This window comes from Epinephelus moara, chromosome 24 (assembly GCF_006386435.1).
Source record: "Epinephelus moara isolate mb chromosome 24, YSFRI_EMoa_1.0, whole genome shotgun sequence".
NCBI lineage: Eukaryota > Metazoa > Chordata > Actinopteri > Perciformes > Serranidae > Epinephelus > Epinephelus moara.
In genome coordinates, this window is record NC_065529.1 from 15,232,731 (window position 1) to 15,247,779 (window position 15,049).

Below are 15,049 nucleotides of genomic sequence, written 5' to 3' on the forward strand. Positions count from 1 at the left end.
CTGAATTACATATGCATTACATAACTGCTTTGCTCCACTTTGGGGGGAAATGAGGAGCACAGACACAAAATATGTTTGATAATCTACATATTTATATTCATATTGTGTAGTAATATATTATACAAAACAAAACCAACAACCTCTGTGCACGTGGATTTGTTTATATACACTAACATGTTGAGTGACAACATTAATGTACATCATTATCAAGTGAGCTTATGAGATATGACTTATGAGATGACTTTTGTGTCTGCTTTATTTTTAGCAGCACACCAGTGATCTCATGAACGGACTGTATGACATCATGTTTTTGTGTAAGAGACTGGTTTTGTAACAGGCACATCAGGCTAATGAGATTGAAGTTAAGAACATTATGGAGTAAACACATAACCTTTGAGGTTTACCAGCAGGCACTATTTTTACTAATATTGTTTTGACTACCATCTGCCTTGCCAAAAAGACCATTACGAACTTCACAAGCATGATAAACTGCTCTGAAGGAATGTGTTACTGTATTTCATATTGAGATTTGTCTCAGTATAGATCATAAAGTAAGGACACACATGAGAAAGCCACTGATAAGGTTTCATGGTTCCCCTTCCATTGACAACCAGTGAAAATGGGTGCAAAAAGCCTGCTATATAGTGATATAGTTAACATTAAGCAGCCACCTCACCAGAATTTTTTTTTGGTGTAAATACACACTGCAAACATGTAAATGTCAAACATATGTATATTATGTATAAGTATGCACCACGTTATCATTCTAAATTCATTCCAGCACATCTATCTGCGCTGCTGTCCAACTGTTTCCAACATTGATTGTACTGTATGTTATTCTGTGTATATGTGTGTGTGTGTGTGTGTGTGTGTGTACGTAGCCAATGTTCATAGTAAAGTGTTTGTGTTTAATTTGCTCAGCTTTATTTGTAGTTGTATGCCTATTTATGTACATTAAGAGCAAAAAAAAGAAAATGTTGTTATGTGTGTAAACATTGACCAATAAAGGTGATTCTGATGTAGTGCTGCTACGTATCCATGATGATACAATGATGTCTGATAATGTTACTTTACTTTAATGTTCAGCAGGAAGTGTGATCTTTATTGTGGTGAAACATTGTCTGAAACCACAAAGCCTGTGTTTCAGTTCATTCATTGATAGATAGATACTTTATCAATCAAGAGGGAAATTAAGGCACCCAGCAGCTTTTTACACAACACATACACAGACACAGATGCACATATGGATACAGAAAATAGGTAAAAACACAGAGGCATTGATTGATTGATTGATTGATTGATTGATTGATTGATTGATTGATTGATTGATCGATCAATTGATTGATTGATTGAGCCACTTAGACATTCAGTCAGACAGCCATACAAAATGCGGAGCCATACAAAACAACGTGGACGATAAGGATAAACAAATTCTGACACTACGTGGTATCAACATTTTAAAAAAGACAAGTTTAAGTGACATTTGGGATGCAATAAATGGGATGCAGATAGTTTAGTAAATTTCCTCCAATCCTCAGCCCATAAAACATGTTTAATACAAAATGCCTCTGTATACACTTCCCTCTAATCACCACTAGATGGCACCAGCAGACAAGATTAAATTGGTCAGTGTATGTTGCAAGAAAGAACATGTGCCAGACAGATTGCAGGTTGTAGTATTGTTACTCAAATACATGTGTCCTTGGCTTCTTTACACTGGGACAGAGGTGATCGTAGACTCTAGGAAGCCCCACTCAAAGAAGCCCAAAGAGGCCTTGTCCCAATGAATGTTATCCAGGTGTCCCACAGTTGCTAGATGGGGCTCCACTTAAGTGTTTATGGGGCAGTGTTGGTGCACTGTTTGGTGTCTTTATGGGAGGTTTGAAGGGGTTATAGCTGCAAAATATGCCAATGTGAGTGGCCAGCGGGGACTCTTTTCCTAGATTTTTTTGTGGGGCTCCAAATATTTGCCTGGTTTGCCTCCCCTGATGGTGCGCCCCTGCTCAGGAGAGTAAGCAGATCATTGGACCAGAGGTATAAGACTCGTAAATAAAAAAAATGCTGTCTCTATTACCTCTAATAGTGGGGCAAGAGCATGTTTAGTGACAACACATAAGCCATACTCACTTATGAAGGAATTAAAGTGGTCCTTGATAATCAATCTCACGAAAGGGTAATGTAAATAAACAATGGAAATTTAAAGAACTACAGTTTCAATATGACTTGGCAAACTCTATCTGCTGATGGCGATCATGTGATATGATCAAAAGCTCCAGATCAGCGACTAAATGAGCCATGTGGTGAGATTTCTTTCACAAGTGAGAATGAACTTTGGACCTCAGATATGCTGTCCTGGTATTTTGAGATTACACTTTGATACACTACAGAGATGCTGACTGCTTGTTGTTTAGTGGCACACACACACACACACACACACACACACACACACACACACACACACACACACACACACACGTCACAGGATTAGAGTAAGGGTTAGGTCTAAGTCTTTGTTTGTCTGTGTTTTTGAGTGCTTGATTATAGGAGGTATTGATTTTGACAGAATGGACGTTTGGTTCCAGTATTAGCCCCGGTCCCTGTGTCTAATCATAAAATAAAGTCACATCCAATATGTGCTCCTGTTGTTATCATCCTGTCCAGTAGGTGGCACGTGAAGACCTCACACAGTTCATAGAAATGACTAGAACACTGGTTGTCACAGCTCCAGCTGAGACTTTCACTGTAGAAGACTTTCAGTGTTTTTTTTTTTCTTCTGATACCACACTGAGAATAAAAGTTTGGCAGTGTTCAAATATAGGGAGTGCAGAGGGCAGCTTTTGGCTGATGCTCATTTTTCATCTCTTGGCACCGAGCGAGAGATAGTGTATGTGCTATTGCTTCGAGACAGTTTGACTGCCAGAGAATCACCTGACATGGAGGCGATTCATTGCTTTTATTCAGCATATACTGCTGGATATGTGTCTCCTGATATTCATATGAGGAGTCACATGCTCTCCTGATAAAGTTACCTCAGAGGGAATATTAATCTTAGCATGAATCTACATTTGCTGTGCACAAAAACCACATGCATTTATTTTGTATTAGCAGTAATTTAAAGTGTAAAATAAGAACATGGACAGGCTGTATCTGTCCACGTCAGTCTGGTTTATAACAAACAATGACGAGGCTTATTATGGAGACTTTTGGAGGCCAGAGTTGTTTATAGAGAATGTTCCCAAACATTTATACTAATGCATTTTTCCCAGGCCTTCAAGTGGGCTGTTAGTGATAGCAGCGGTGACGTCTTCTCCTTGTACTGTCTGGCACCCTGAGCATTTGCATACTCACGTGTCAAACTAACCTACAGCAAAACCGTCGCTTCAGTGCCATATTTCCACACATCACCCAACAGAATCCATCTCAGTTGATAATCTCCCTCCTGATTGTTGTCTGTTGACAAAGAACATCGCCCCGTATTGAAGTGTGACGTTCTTTGAAATTATATTTACTTGTTATCACACATACACACTCAAAAATCAAGTGGTGTTTCTTGTTAGTAATGAAGCCCCTAATGGCTCTCAGACCTAGAGCATGATTGGCTGATTGCCTCTGTTGCTAGGCTACGGCTCCACGGTGTGCCTCGGTAATACTGATGGTAAGATTACATTAAGGAGGAAAATGAAAAAAGATGAGGACAAGGAAATATGCTATATAACATTATTTAATAATGGTACACTATGGTGTCACCATAAAACATTTACAAAATATTCACAAGGTGATGCAGTCAGTTGACAATACATTTATTTCAATTATATATATATTTATATATATATATATATATATATATATCTTCAAATAAAAAGTTTATACTCAGGTTCAAATGCTGCTTTCTCTTTGCAGTCTGTAGAGCAATCTATAATGTGTGACGTCATACAATAATTCAATACTAACTTCATTTACATAGCCGAGAATCTGCAAACTAATGAAGACCAAGAATAAAGGTTATATACAAAATGTACAAGTAAACACCATTAACATATATCCCATCAGACACGGTCTAAAATGACCAATAATTTCTCCCTGATTACCGCATACAAATACAATGCAATTTACTCTCATTTCTTAAAAATGTTATACATTTCTCAATCACAAATGGGTGATTTTTCATAAAGATTTCCCACATGGTAACATGTTGTGAAAATAGCTTATATCATTTCAACAGGGCACACACAAACCGTCCTCCCGACTGTGTATTAGACATTTCTATTGCTATGTTATATATTGATTCAAGAGGTCCTCTCGATGTATGGAAGGTGCCCTTTACACAATGAAGCATGAATGTACAGTAAAGAAATCATGGTTGGTGAATGTTTGTACATGTTCCTTTTTCACTGGGTGAGAGTATGTGCTTCCCTCTTGTTAGCTTTGCGAGCTGGGATGGGAGGACAAAGTCTAGTGAGGAACAACAGGTTCTTTCTTCTTTTTGGTCTCCAGCACAAACTCCCAGAGGGAGTGGTGATGACTTGGTGGTTTGATGTTAACTCGAAGAACCCAAAGGAAGAACACAATCTATGTTTTAATGTTTTTTTAAACAATCCTGGAACTGGAGGAGGAATCAGTTTGAGTTCAGGAGCCTCCGCCTCCTGCTGTGCCGACATCCTTCACTGATATTTTTTTTTCCAAGTTTGCTCTTTCATGATATCAGACTTGGCACAACTCCCACAACAACTGTCCATCATGCAGAGGCCAGTGAACTGTACGTCGCAGGCCAGGCTCGCATGGGGAGCACGGAGGCTCCCCAAAGCAGACACCTCAGGAAGCTTTTGCGCTTTAAATTCATGGATCTATGCGGAAGGCTAAAAGCTTGTCGGAGTGGTGGTTGTTCAGGGTGCGCAGGTCCGGCAGACGCAGCAGCAGCTTTGGAAAGAGGGTGCTATCATCTGGGCGGCGACTGGTGATGAGGGAGCGCAGGGCTTTTATTAGATTCTCCTGCAGCTGCTCCACTGCTCCCACCTCCACTATACCAGAGCGATCTGGAGAAAAGGAGGGGAAACTGGGGTTAGACACAAAACAATGTGTGCAAACAGTATGTGCTTTGTGTGCATGTATTAGTGTGCCTGCTTACCAGCAGAAACCAGCACGACAGCCATGAAAAGAGCCATCTCGTCTGGCTCCAGACCCAAAGATCCCAGCTTCTCGCTGAATTCAAACATGGCGTCCAGTAAGGAGCCCATGCCAAGAGCCCTTAGTGATGCCAGTGAGTATGTCTGCCCATTGAGGAAGGTTACTGTCCTCTCCTTGGGGTCAAACAGTGAGCAGAATCTCACCATCAGAACCTGTGGACAGAAGCAGGCAAGGTCAGGGTCTGAAGATGGGAAAAGAAAATCTCCCACAGTCCCACCAACACTTTATATTTATCTGAATGTACCTGGAAAGTGCCGGATTTGAGCAGCATGACCTGATCATGCTGGCTGAGAGACTGGAAGCCAGGAATACTCTTTGCAAACTCCACTACTTCTTTAACAGCGGGGGTGAAGCACTGGGAGAAAGACTCCCACACCTCCTGACTGGAGCGACTGGATGGAGCCACGGGACATGAATTGAGTGGACATGCCTGAAGAAGAGACGGAGAGAAGAGAGGACAGGAAGTGTTATGGACCTTTTATTGACACTGAATTGACAGACTCATACTCAATAATGGGGAAAATAAAGACTCACCAGCACTTTGGCTCCTCCGTTTAGCTTCCAGGGGCAGGGGCCTTGGTTCTGGGAATCACTGCTTGGGTAACTGTTCTGATTGGCCGAGTAGGACTGAGATGATAGGCGGCCAGTGACGGGGCACTGATTCTGATTGGAAGGGTAGGTGTACTTGGCGTTGTCGACATGGGTGGAGTTTTCATTGCTGGTGGAGGACACAGGGCAGTTTGTGGGGACGTGGTAGTTCCCCTGCTCCCCGTGAACCGTGTGGTGAGTCTGGGTCGCCGAGTGTGACAGGGAGGGTTCCTGCGCCGAGTTGTTCTGGAAGGAGGAAGCCCCGATGTTGCTGTTGCCGGCAGCCATCTTGATTGGTTTCTCGTCTCTGTTCGTTACGTTGCTGCGGTAACACTGGGATATGGAGCCCGCTCCGTCGTTCGTCTGGTTCTGCGGACTGCAGGGGGCATCGGGAGGAGGGGACACTTCCATTTCCATGGATGCTGATTCATTGAGACTGTTCATGTAGCTCTGCATCTCATCCAACAGTCTCTGCTTCTCCCGTTTAGGAATACGCCCAAAACGCACAGCTGAGGAGAACAGAAGAGAAGAGAAGCGTCTGTTAGCATTTCTCTGCCAGCTCCTTACTGGCAGCACTTTAATTGTTACACTGAACGGCACAAACACTCAGGCAGTCACAATGTAGGATTTATATAGATTATATAGAGATGTCTATCTAGATGGATGGATGAATGGATAAAGAACCACTCTTTGTTCCATTCTACATCTGACACTCAAGCTGTCATCTCTACGCGGATAACTAATCCCACAATCTCTCTACAGTCTCCCACTATATTGTAGCCATCACATCTGTTTCACCACCATACGGACACTTAAGCCTTCATCTCATCCAACTGCCTCATCCTCCTCTTCAGCCTTTACAATCCTCCCCTCCCCCCCCTCCTTCAAATCTGCACCTCCACTGACATCCCTATTTATAGTACGCTGTATGCTACACCACCTCCCTCGGTCTCTCTCTCTCTCTCTGTCTTCCAGTTGAGCAATCGCTCTCTCTTTTCTGTGAAAGTAGGTCACTGGGTCAACAACACTAAACACGATGTCATTAGTAAAATGATAGTGAGTGAGAAGTGGAAAGGTCAAAAAGAAAAGAGGGGCAGGTAGGAGAAGGGAAGAGACAAAGGGTTGAAGGTGGGAAAAAAATGGATGATCAAAAGATAATTTGCGAGCAGATATTATGTTGTCAAGTCAAGACATGGAATAAAAATCGCTTTGAGGATCTATAATATCATTTTGGGCAAGAACCAATAACAGTATGTAATTTGGTTTTTAATTTGAGTGCATCTTCAGAAAATAAAAATGTGTAAAATGTGGTTATGAATAATAAAGTCTCCCTGTTGTGATCTGGTGCAGGTGATTTTTCACTCCCGCATTTTGGCTTTTTTGGGTCAGCTAAAAATGTTTGCTCCAGAAAAACCATGATTTATTATCACCTACTTTAGCCGTATCCCTAGAGACCGGAGTCCTGCGGTGAAATGATGCAGTGGAGCAGATTAACTGCAGTGCTATTATTCTAATTTCAAGTGGAGCGCTGTAGGTTTTCCTGATTAACAGGACGGAATAACATTACATCTCAAATGACTGTTTGTTAATGTCAATGTTGACAAAAAGAAATAGGTAAATGTGTACATCTTGGTGAGCGCACAGAGTCATCAACAACTTTGTGCCCCAATTTCCCAAAATAATACTGTATTTGTCACAGTTTTCTCCATGACGGATGACTACTGGGACTCTCCGCTCCGTCTGCCATAAATCAGACAGCAGGGCACGAGGAGAGGATGACAGAGGAGAGCAGAAGACAAAAGGAGGGGAGTGGAGAGAGGAAAGAGATGAGGGAAAATGAAATTCTGTGACGAGGACTGAGACCTCCTTGCGAACAATTTCGACAGTAGAATGGTCTTTTTGTTAAAAGCTATTCTGTAACCTGCATATTAAATCCTGTCCTCTACACTAACAAAGAAAAAATGATTTCACTTTTAGTTGCCCTAAGTCTAAAAATTTTGTCGTGTCTCTCACCATCTCTGGACATGCCCACGGAGAGACACTTCTTGAAGCGGCAGTGCTGGCACCGGTTTCTGTTCATGCGCATGATGAGACAGTTTTCATTCTTTACGCACATCTTGTAGTGGATGTTCTGCTGAATGCTGCGTCTGAAGAAACCCTGGAGGAGGCACAAAAGAAGAAAGGCTTTAGAGAGTGTCTTTTGTGGCAAAATGTTTGTGTGTGTGTACCTGCTGAATAGAAAGACATGACATAACATTATCTGTGAGCCATCTCACCTTGCAGCCTTCGCAGGCATGCACGCCATAATGGAACCCAGACGCGATGTCCCCACACACCTTACACAGAAGCACCATACCTCCGGTTTCTGTGAAAGAACCACACATCCATCATCAGAAAGTGATACAGTGACATAGTGCTAGCAGGTGATACAGAGGAAAACAGGAAGGGGGGAAGTGAGTGGGTACTTACTGGTAAATGTGCCAGTGAAACCACAAGGTCTCTTGGCCACTGTGGGATGGCTGTAGGTCGCAGATGATAGCGTCGTTATTTGGGCGACGGGAGCATTGTTTACTTCGGGAAACTGGAAGACCAATTTCGGGGAAGGCGTCCCTCCTCTCCGCTCTCCTCTCTGCTTCAGGGGCCCAATCTCCTGAAAGGAGACACCCTCAGGGGATGAGGGCTGCGAGTGGGATGAGGGCGACTGGGTCTGGTATCCACTTGAGGGGCTGCCAGGACTCGGGCTGGCACTGCCAGACGAGCCGGCGTACAGGATAACACCACCTGGAGGAACAGAGAGGGGCAGAAACTCAGTGTGCTGATCTTCATCTGGGTCGTGTTCACATGCACAATGTGAGTGGGAGTGCAAGTGTTGAGCAATGCTCTACTTTGATCCAGAGAGCTTACTTGGCAGACTTTCACAAACACACACAAAACCCTGATCGTGTTGGGACAACAGAAATTTGATCTGATGAATTATTTAGAAAAAATGCCAGAGCTAGAGCGACAACAACTCTGACCTGGATATCTGTGTCGAGTCTTTTGGATCCTAATCTGGTGGTTAATCAAAAAGGCTTTTTAATGCCAAGGTGGTGTTGCTTTTACTGATTAGTGATACTTTGGCATCTTTGGATGGTATTATGTGAATAAATAATGCTAAACTAACAATGACCAGGTCAGATACACACCCTTTTCTGTTGGTTGAACCAACACGCACACATTATGGCCACATGTTATAGCCTGAGAAGATTTGTTTTCTACACGTGTGTGATATAATAGCCTGTAATGTATCGTAGCCCAAGAAAAATGTATTACAGCTATGCATAGCACATCTATGTTGAGTAAGAAGCACCATATGCTTATGATAATATGACAGTGAGTCACCGCACGTTCACAATGAGTGCCATAGACAGGCCTTTGTTTAGGGTTGTCACATCAAGTCGGAAATGCCCTATTACCCCTCAACACAACACCCATCCGCCCCCCTTGTTTTGCAGACAGTGTTCTTCCCTGCAAGATGAAAGCCTGCCCCTCACGTGCAGCCTGAGCCAGCCAGCTCCCTGCCTGCTTGCTTTTCAGCACTGAGTCTTTCCCTCCTCCCCCTCCCTTCTTCTCTATCCTCCTCCCCTTCTACCTCCTCCTCCTCCTCCTCCTCCTCCTCCTCCCTCCCTCCCCGCTCTGGCTGCGGGCATGCAGACCCATCTATCCGCCAGCCACCTGACCGGGAGCTCACATGGACTCTTGACACAGTTCCCGCCCGGCTCACAAGGCTCTTTGCGCAGTCCCGTGTAGACAACAGCAGCAGCACAATAACAAGCACTAGGGCAGATCACGTTTGGAATAGAGAAGGCTTTAATGCTGTGACTATAGACGTAGAGGAGAGCAAGCAGGGCACAGCAACCTTAAGTCACTGCATTCCACAGAAACAGTCACATTGTTGCTGCCCACTATTTTTGACATGGCAAAATGCTGTGCTTGAGGTTTTTTTTTTATCAGTTTAAGGAGCATTTGATTGAAATTAATCATTTTAATTTAAAGTATAATGGTAAAATTCAATACAGTGGAGATTATCTCTAATACTGCAAACTATTATAATTTCAAGATATATATTTCTGCTCATTTCTACACTCCCCTCATCATTTTCCTCCTCAGTTCAGTTTGCCCTCCTTTTTAATTGCAATTAGATCACTGTGTCAAGGGTCTAAATACCTTAGCATAAATAAAGGCAGTGCCATGCTCCACAGCCATTCGTATCAAGATGATCATGATTGCACTTTGTGGGTCAATACTGGACTGATAGAGATCTTTACTCAACAAAACGGCTTTATACCCCGGCTTTTGTCAGATGACTGCCCTTTCCTGCCAAACAGGTTACTGCAGCCATGTCAAGAGATTTCTAGACTAACTGTAGTGGCAGTGTTATCTCAAGACCCTCAGTTTGTCTACACTGTCATTCTGTGCACATTCTCTCTCAAGGACCTTGAATCATTGGAGGAAAAAGCCTCCCTCGTCTCTTGTGCTTTCTCTCCTTGAGAAAACACGTGCTGCATTTCTGTTTAGCTCTAAGTGCCTCCTTAATTCCACCGCTCACACGTGTCAACGCTGAATGCAAGGTACTCTGGGCCTGACGTCTTGTGTGGTGGTGGCAGCTCCAATATCACGCAGACTGGGACATCGCCTCACACACAAATGTAACGTGCCCATGCCATTTCCTGTGTGTTTGTGTGAGATAAGGACATGTGCATCACCTGCAGAGGACAGGGTGCACACTGCACTGTCACATGAGCTCCACACCCACTGCCTACATTCACAAATGCATCCCCACCCCTCTACTGTGAAAACATTCCATATTCTGTCGCCTCGTAACCATTTCCTGGAATCTGGCTTGACTGGGTGCCAGAATGAGCTCTGGGAATATCATCCCTGCTGTACTCAGGCACAGGTTACAACATGTGACCTGTGGATGCACGGAGCCATAAGAAGTACAGAATAAACAAACCGGTCCAGCGCCCCTCCCTTTAACCAGACCTCTATGAACTTCCACTCTCATGTGTTCCCACCCCCTGGGCATGCACGCATGGCAGGCAAACTGTATAGGCAGCGTGCACATATCATGTCTGGAGGGGAGACGCCCCCTCTTAACTTCCAACTAGTCTGTCCTCTTTCATGTGAACAGTTGCAACTGTGCATGGGCTGTAAGCCCCACTCCACGTGAAACAGCTGGCCTCATGTCATGTGTCTACTTATGAAGCACATTCAAGAAAGATGGCTCCAGAGTGCTTTATATCACATGAATCCCGAATTATCTTTTATTGCTTTATACAGAAACATAAATGACTCCTTTGTATGTTGCTCCAATTTGAACCTGAAGGAGTTCTGTGGTGCAAACGTTCACAGAGTCCTATATGTATTTATAGAAGGTTCTCCCTTAGGCTACATATATAATATAAAACTAGAAGAAGCAGGTCATGCTCAGTCCTCGGATAGAAATACTATCTGACACCTGAATCTAGCTTGGCTTTTAATGCGAATTAGCTAGATGTGTGACCATCTGTCATGCTGACAACCAGGAGGAATCTAGTTTCAGGACTGGCATCAGAGCTCAGCATTAAGCTTATTGTTCCCATTAGCATGAAGGACACCTGTGACGCATTCATCTGCGTAGATACAGTGGGATCTTTTACATTTATATAAAAAAGGTACCGGCCATTCAGTGTCTGGGATAATGAAAAAAAAACACTCTCTTGGGATAAGACAATAATGGTCAGGCCAGTCATGCTTTTAGGTCACAAGGCCAGCTCTCTAGGTGTAGTCATACCTTGAGATAATGCTCATCGTTCATTTTGTGGAGACAAAGTATACTTAGAATGCTCAGCTACTAGTACGCCCACAGTTTCCATAGAAGTTCTACAGTTTAAAAGTCAACCAGTGAGGATGAAGGGAATGACTATGGTTGACTTCTTTTCAGAATGTTACATAATACACTTAACTGGATTCAAATTGACCAAAGCACTCACTGACAGTCTAGCAGTCTACAAAATCCTTATTGGGTGGAGGGATAGAGGGTTTGGGGGGGTCCTGCCTCAGAAAATTTTGAGTGTCAAACATTAAACTTCCTGCATTATGGTTAACTTTTATGCACCTATTTATCCCTTTTCTGCACCTATTTATGGCATAAATGTCTTTAATTTTGTCAAAATAAATAACTATCCTCTGCTTCTTTCAGGAGGGACATATACACATGTTCTAAATATTGAGGGGGACATATCACCCCCCTGAAATCTGCGCCCATGTTCAAAAGAAACATGTAAATGATGTCACATTAATCTAAAGACACTTCTTCATTCAGTCCTGCAGGAAAAACATTAAAATATAATTGCTCAATTAAATATAACGGTCGCTGTTGCAACTACACCACCACCGGAACTGGTTCGTCATGCCACCCAAAACCACAGTTTGACTGCAGACAAATGTAGGTTAATATGTCTCACAGGCACCAAACTGCAACTTTACATCTAATACAGCCCATAATAATAACCAACGACCATTTCAAACCCGTTACAGTAACCAGGAGGAGAGAACAGGCTGCTAAACCTCTCTGACCCACTGACCAAGCTATCAGCGCATACAGAGGAATCCCCGTGCAGGCTGAGCGCGAGCAGGGCGCGCGCGGTTGAGAGGAGCGACCGCGAGGGGCGGGGTGCTTGGGAATCAAGCGCCGCACGTGGACTCTGAGGCTGTATACACGTGCTGTCAGCTCGAGGCGGGGTAACTGCGTATTAAAAAAATCAGGCGCATGATTCCCAGCATTATCACGACTGTGCCTACCCAGGGTGCACCGGGCGGAGAGGGGATGAAAAGACATGACGGTTATAATGGTCACCCACTGTTCAAGGACGTTATGTCTGACTACTGTTGGGTTATTATTAATATGATATGGGAAGATGAGAAGTGTGTGATGCTTAGGAGTGATGACGTCAAAGCGCATTGTGTCTGTGTGGCACTTAATGGCGTGCTCTGACGGTAACGGTAAAATGTTGCAATTAAAATTGTTTTGCTGGAAGCAGAAATACACACCGAGTTTAATACCCCCTGTCATGCCCAATGTAATATTAGATGTATAATGGAGCCGCAGAGTTAACGGGAAATAGCCCAGTTTAAAAGTTATGTTAACTGGAGCGCTTGTTTTCGTCACCCCGCCACATTTAGATCATGATTCAGGTCCTGGCTGAACAGGATGTTCACTCCGAGAAGTGTTTTTCAAGTGGTGTCCAGTACACGGATGGAACATTTGGCACCGGCTACTTGTTTTGACTCAATGGGGCGTGCCTGCTCCTTGACACAGTCCACTCACATTTATTTTGGAAAAAAAGTTGCGCATGAGCCAAAGATGTTACAAACAGCCCAGTTAAATAAATGAAGCACACACTGTAAGTGAGTAACAACTCTGTAAAACTTCCAATGAATACCAAACTAGAGAAACTCAGTGAGTCAGTGAGTGTGTGATCCACCTTCTCTGGCAATCGATGACACGAGAACACAGCCCACGATGTTGAGATGAGTGAGATGGGGCTGTCGTGGGCTGAAAACGTGCTCGGTCAGGGGGCGTTTTAGGTCGCGCTTCACGTGAGTTTGTTTACATGCAGGGAATCGGAAGTCCGCCGCAGAGATTGACGAGGAAGGACTTCCCTCTCTCCCTCTGTGTGTGTGCGCGCGCTCAGTTCACTCACCTCACTCAAAACTCTATAGCCTGCAGCCCAGAGTCACCTGGCACCGCGCCACATGCTACACATCTGAATTAAAGTTAAAAGCCTGCACATTCACCCTGCATCAGCCTGTATGTCACACCTGAGTGTGTGAGATTCCCAAAAGCTGCACATCATGTATAACACAGCAGATCCAGCTCTACATACATGAAAAATTACACCCCGGGGTGCTTTAAACTATTAGGTGCATTAGACACAGTGTGTTAAAGTGACATGCAGAGGGAAAGCATACAAAACAAAGACATAAACTAATGTCTCTGCTCTACTTGTACTATAATTAGCAGTAGTTTTGACTGATGCAATTATTAAATCATATTTAGAATTAACCAGAAATCTTATTATCTAAGAATAATGTTCTAATGGCATCTGCTCCCATTACGCACCAGTGCCTGCTTCTATTACATTACTGCTGTTTGGCACTGGGATACTGTTTCCAGTGGATTCAGGCAAACACACACATTACTACATGAATGAAGCTTACTTACCACCAGGACTGTTTTCCATGTTTTCTAGTGGATGATCAATGCTGTTGAGTTGTTCCCTGCGGTTCACTTCTGGCCGTCTAGTACAGGACTGAGTGCCTTTGCTTGCTACCGAGGAGTTTGGTTGATATAGGTGAAAGAGTCAAGAACTGCCAAGGCATAAAGAGTGTATCCAAAAGCTCAGACCAGCAGCGATGTGCGCAGGGCATTGGGGGGTGTTTTAAAAAACACGACCAAGCGAAGAAAAAGTAAAGAGCAAATATTATTAAAGAGGAGGAAATGAAATAAGACGAGTTATCTCTAGCTGATCCAAATGATTTCCGAGGTGAAGAGACTGCAGCGCACGGCGGCTCGGCTCTCCGTCTGCACACCTTATGATGCCGGGATACTGTGTGAGAGATCACTGTAAAAGGGCTTCTCTAAATTAGTGAGGTCCCGACGCGTTCAGCTGCTTGCCATGTACAGTCACCATCAAAACATGACCGGAGTGGAAGTAGTTTAAACACTCCCCACTCATCAATAAGCAACACGAGTCTTAAAATAACCAGCACGTTTTCAGGTGCCTGAGAAATGTGACCAGTTTTTTTTCTTCCTCTCTCTCTCTCTTTTGTTTGTCGATGAGTATCAGGGATCTCTCTCTCTCCCTCTCTGTCACGCTCTCTGAAAACATTTTACCCCCCCTCCCTTCCTGTCCTCGTGCCCCCACTCTTTCTACTCTTTCTCACTTTTTCATTGGCCGAGAGCCCCGCGTGGAGACGGCACATTGGACTGGTTCGACATTGGAATGCTGGTTAAAGCTCTCCAGCATGTGCGCATGGCATGTGAGCTCACGCTGCCCTACTGACACACATTTTATGCTAATGGCTGCCTGGGCCCGGCGATAAGACGACGAGGAAACGAGGCAGAGACAGGCAGGGGAGGGAGGAGCTCTCACTCCTATCTCTTTCCTGACTGCACTCAATCTCATTTTAGTTCATGGGCCACATGCAGTCTGATTCCATCCCAGGTGGGCCAGACCAGTGAAACCAGTGC

The 15,049-nt window shown here is 43.9% G+C and overlaps 1 protein-coding gene across 1 annotated transcript; it reads right to left on the reverse strand.

Moving 5' to 3' along the window:
• Window positions 1–4,470: 4,470 nt before the first annotated feature.
• nr1d4b (nuclear receptor subfamily 1, group D, member 4b) lies at window positions 4,471–14,689 on the reverse strand. The gene is made up of 8 exons (XM_050038478.1): window positions 14,021–14,689; window positions 8,242–8,553; window positions 8,049–8,137; window positions 7,786–7,930; window positions 5,719–6,281; window positions 5,429–5,614; window positions 5,126–5,336; window positions 4,471–5,033 (listed from the first exon to the last, which is right to left on the reverse strand). Exons 1-8 carry the CDS (start codon window positions 14,037–14,039, stop codon window positions 4,837–4,839), a joined length of 1,722 nt encoding a protein of 573 aa, XP_049894435.1. The 5' UTR covers window positions 14,040–14,689; the 3' UTR covers window positions 4,471–4,836.
• Between the last annotated feature and the right edge of the window lie 360 nt (window positions 14,690–15,049).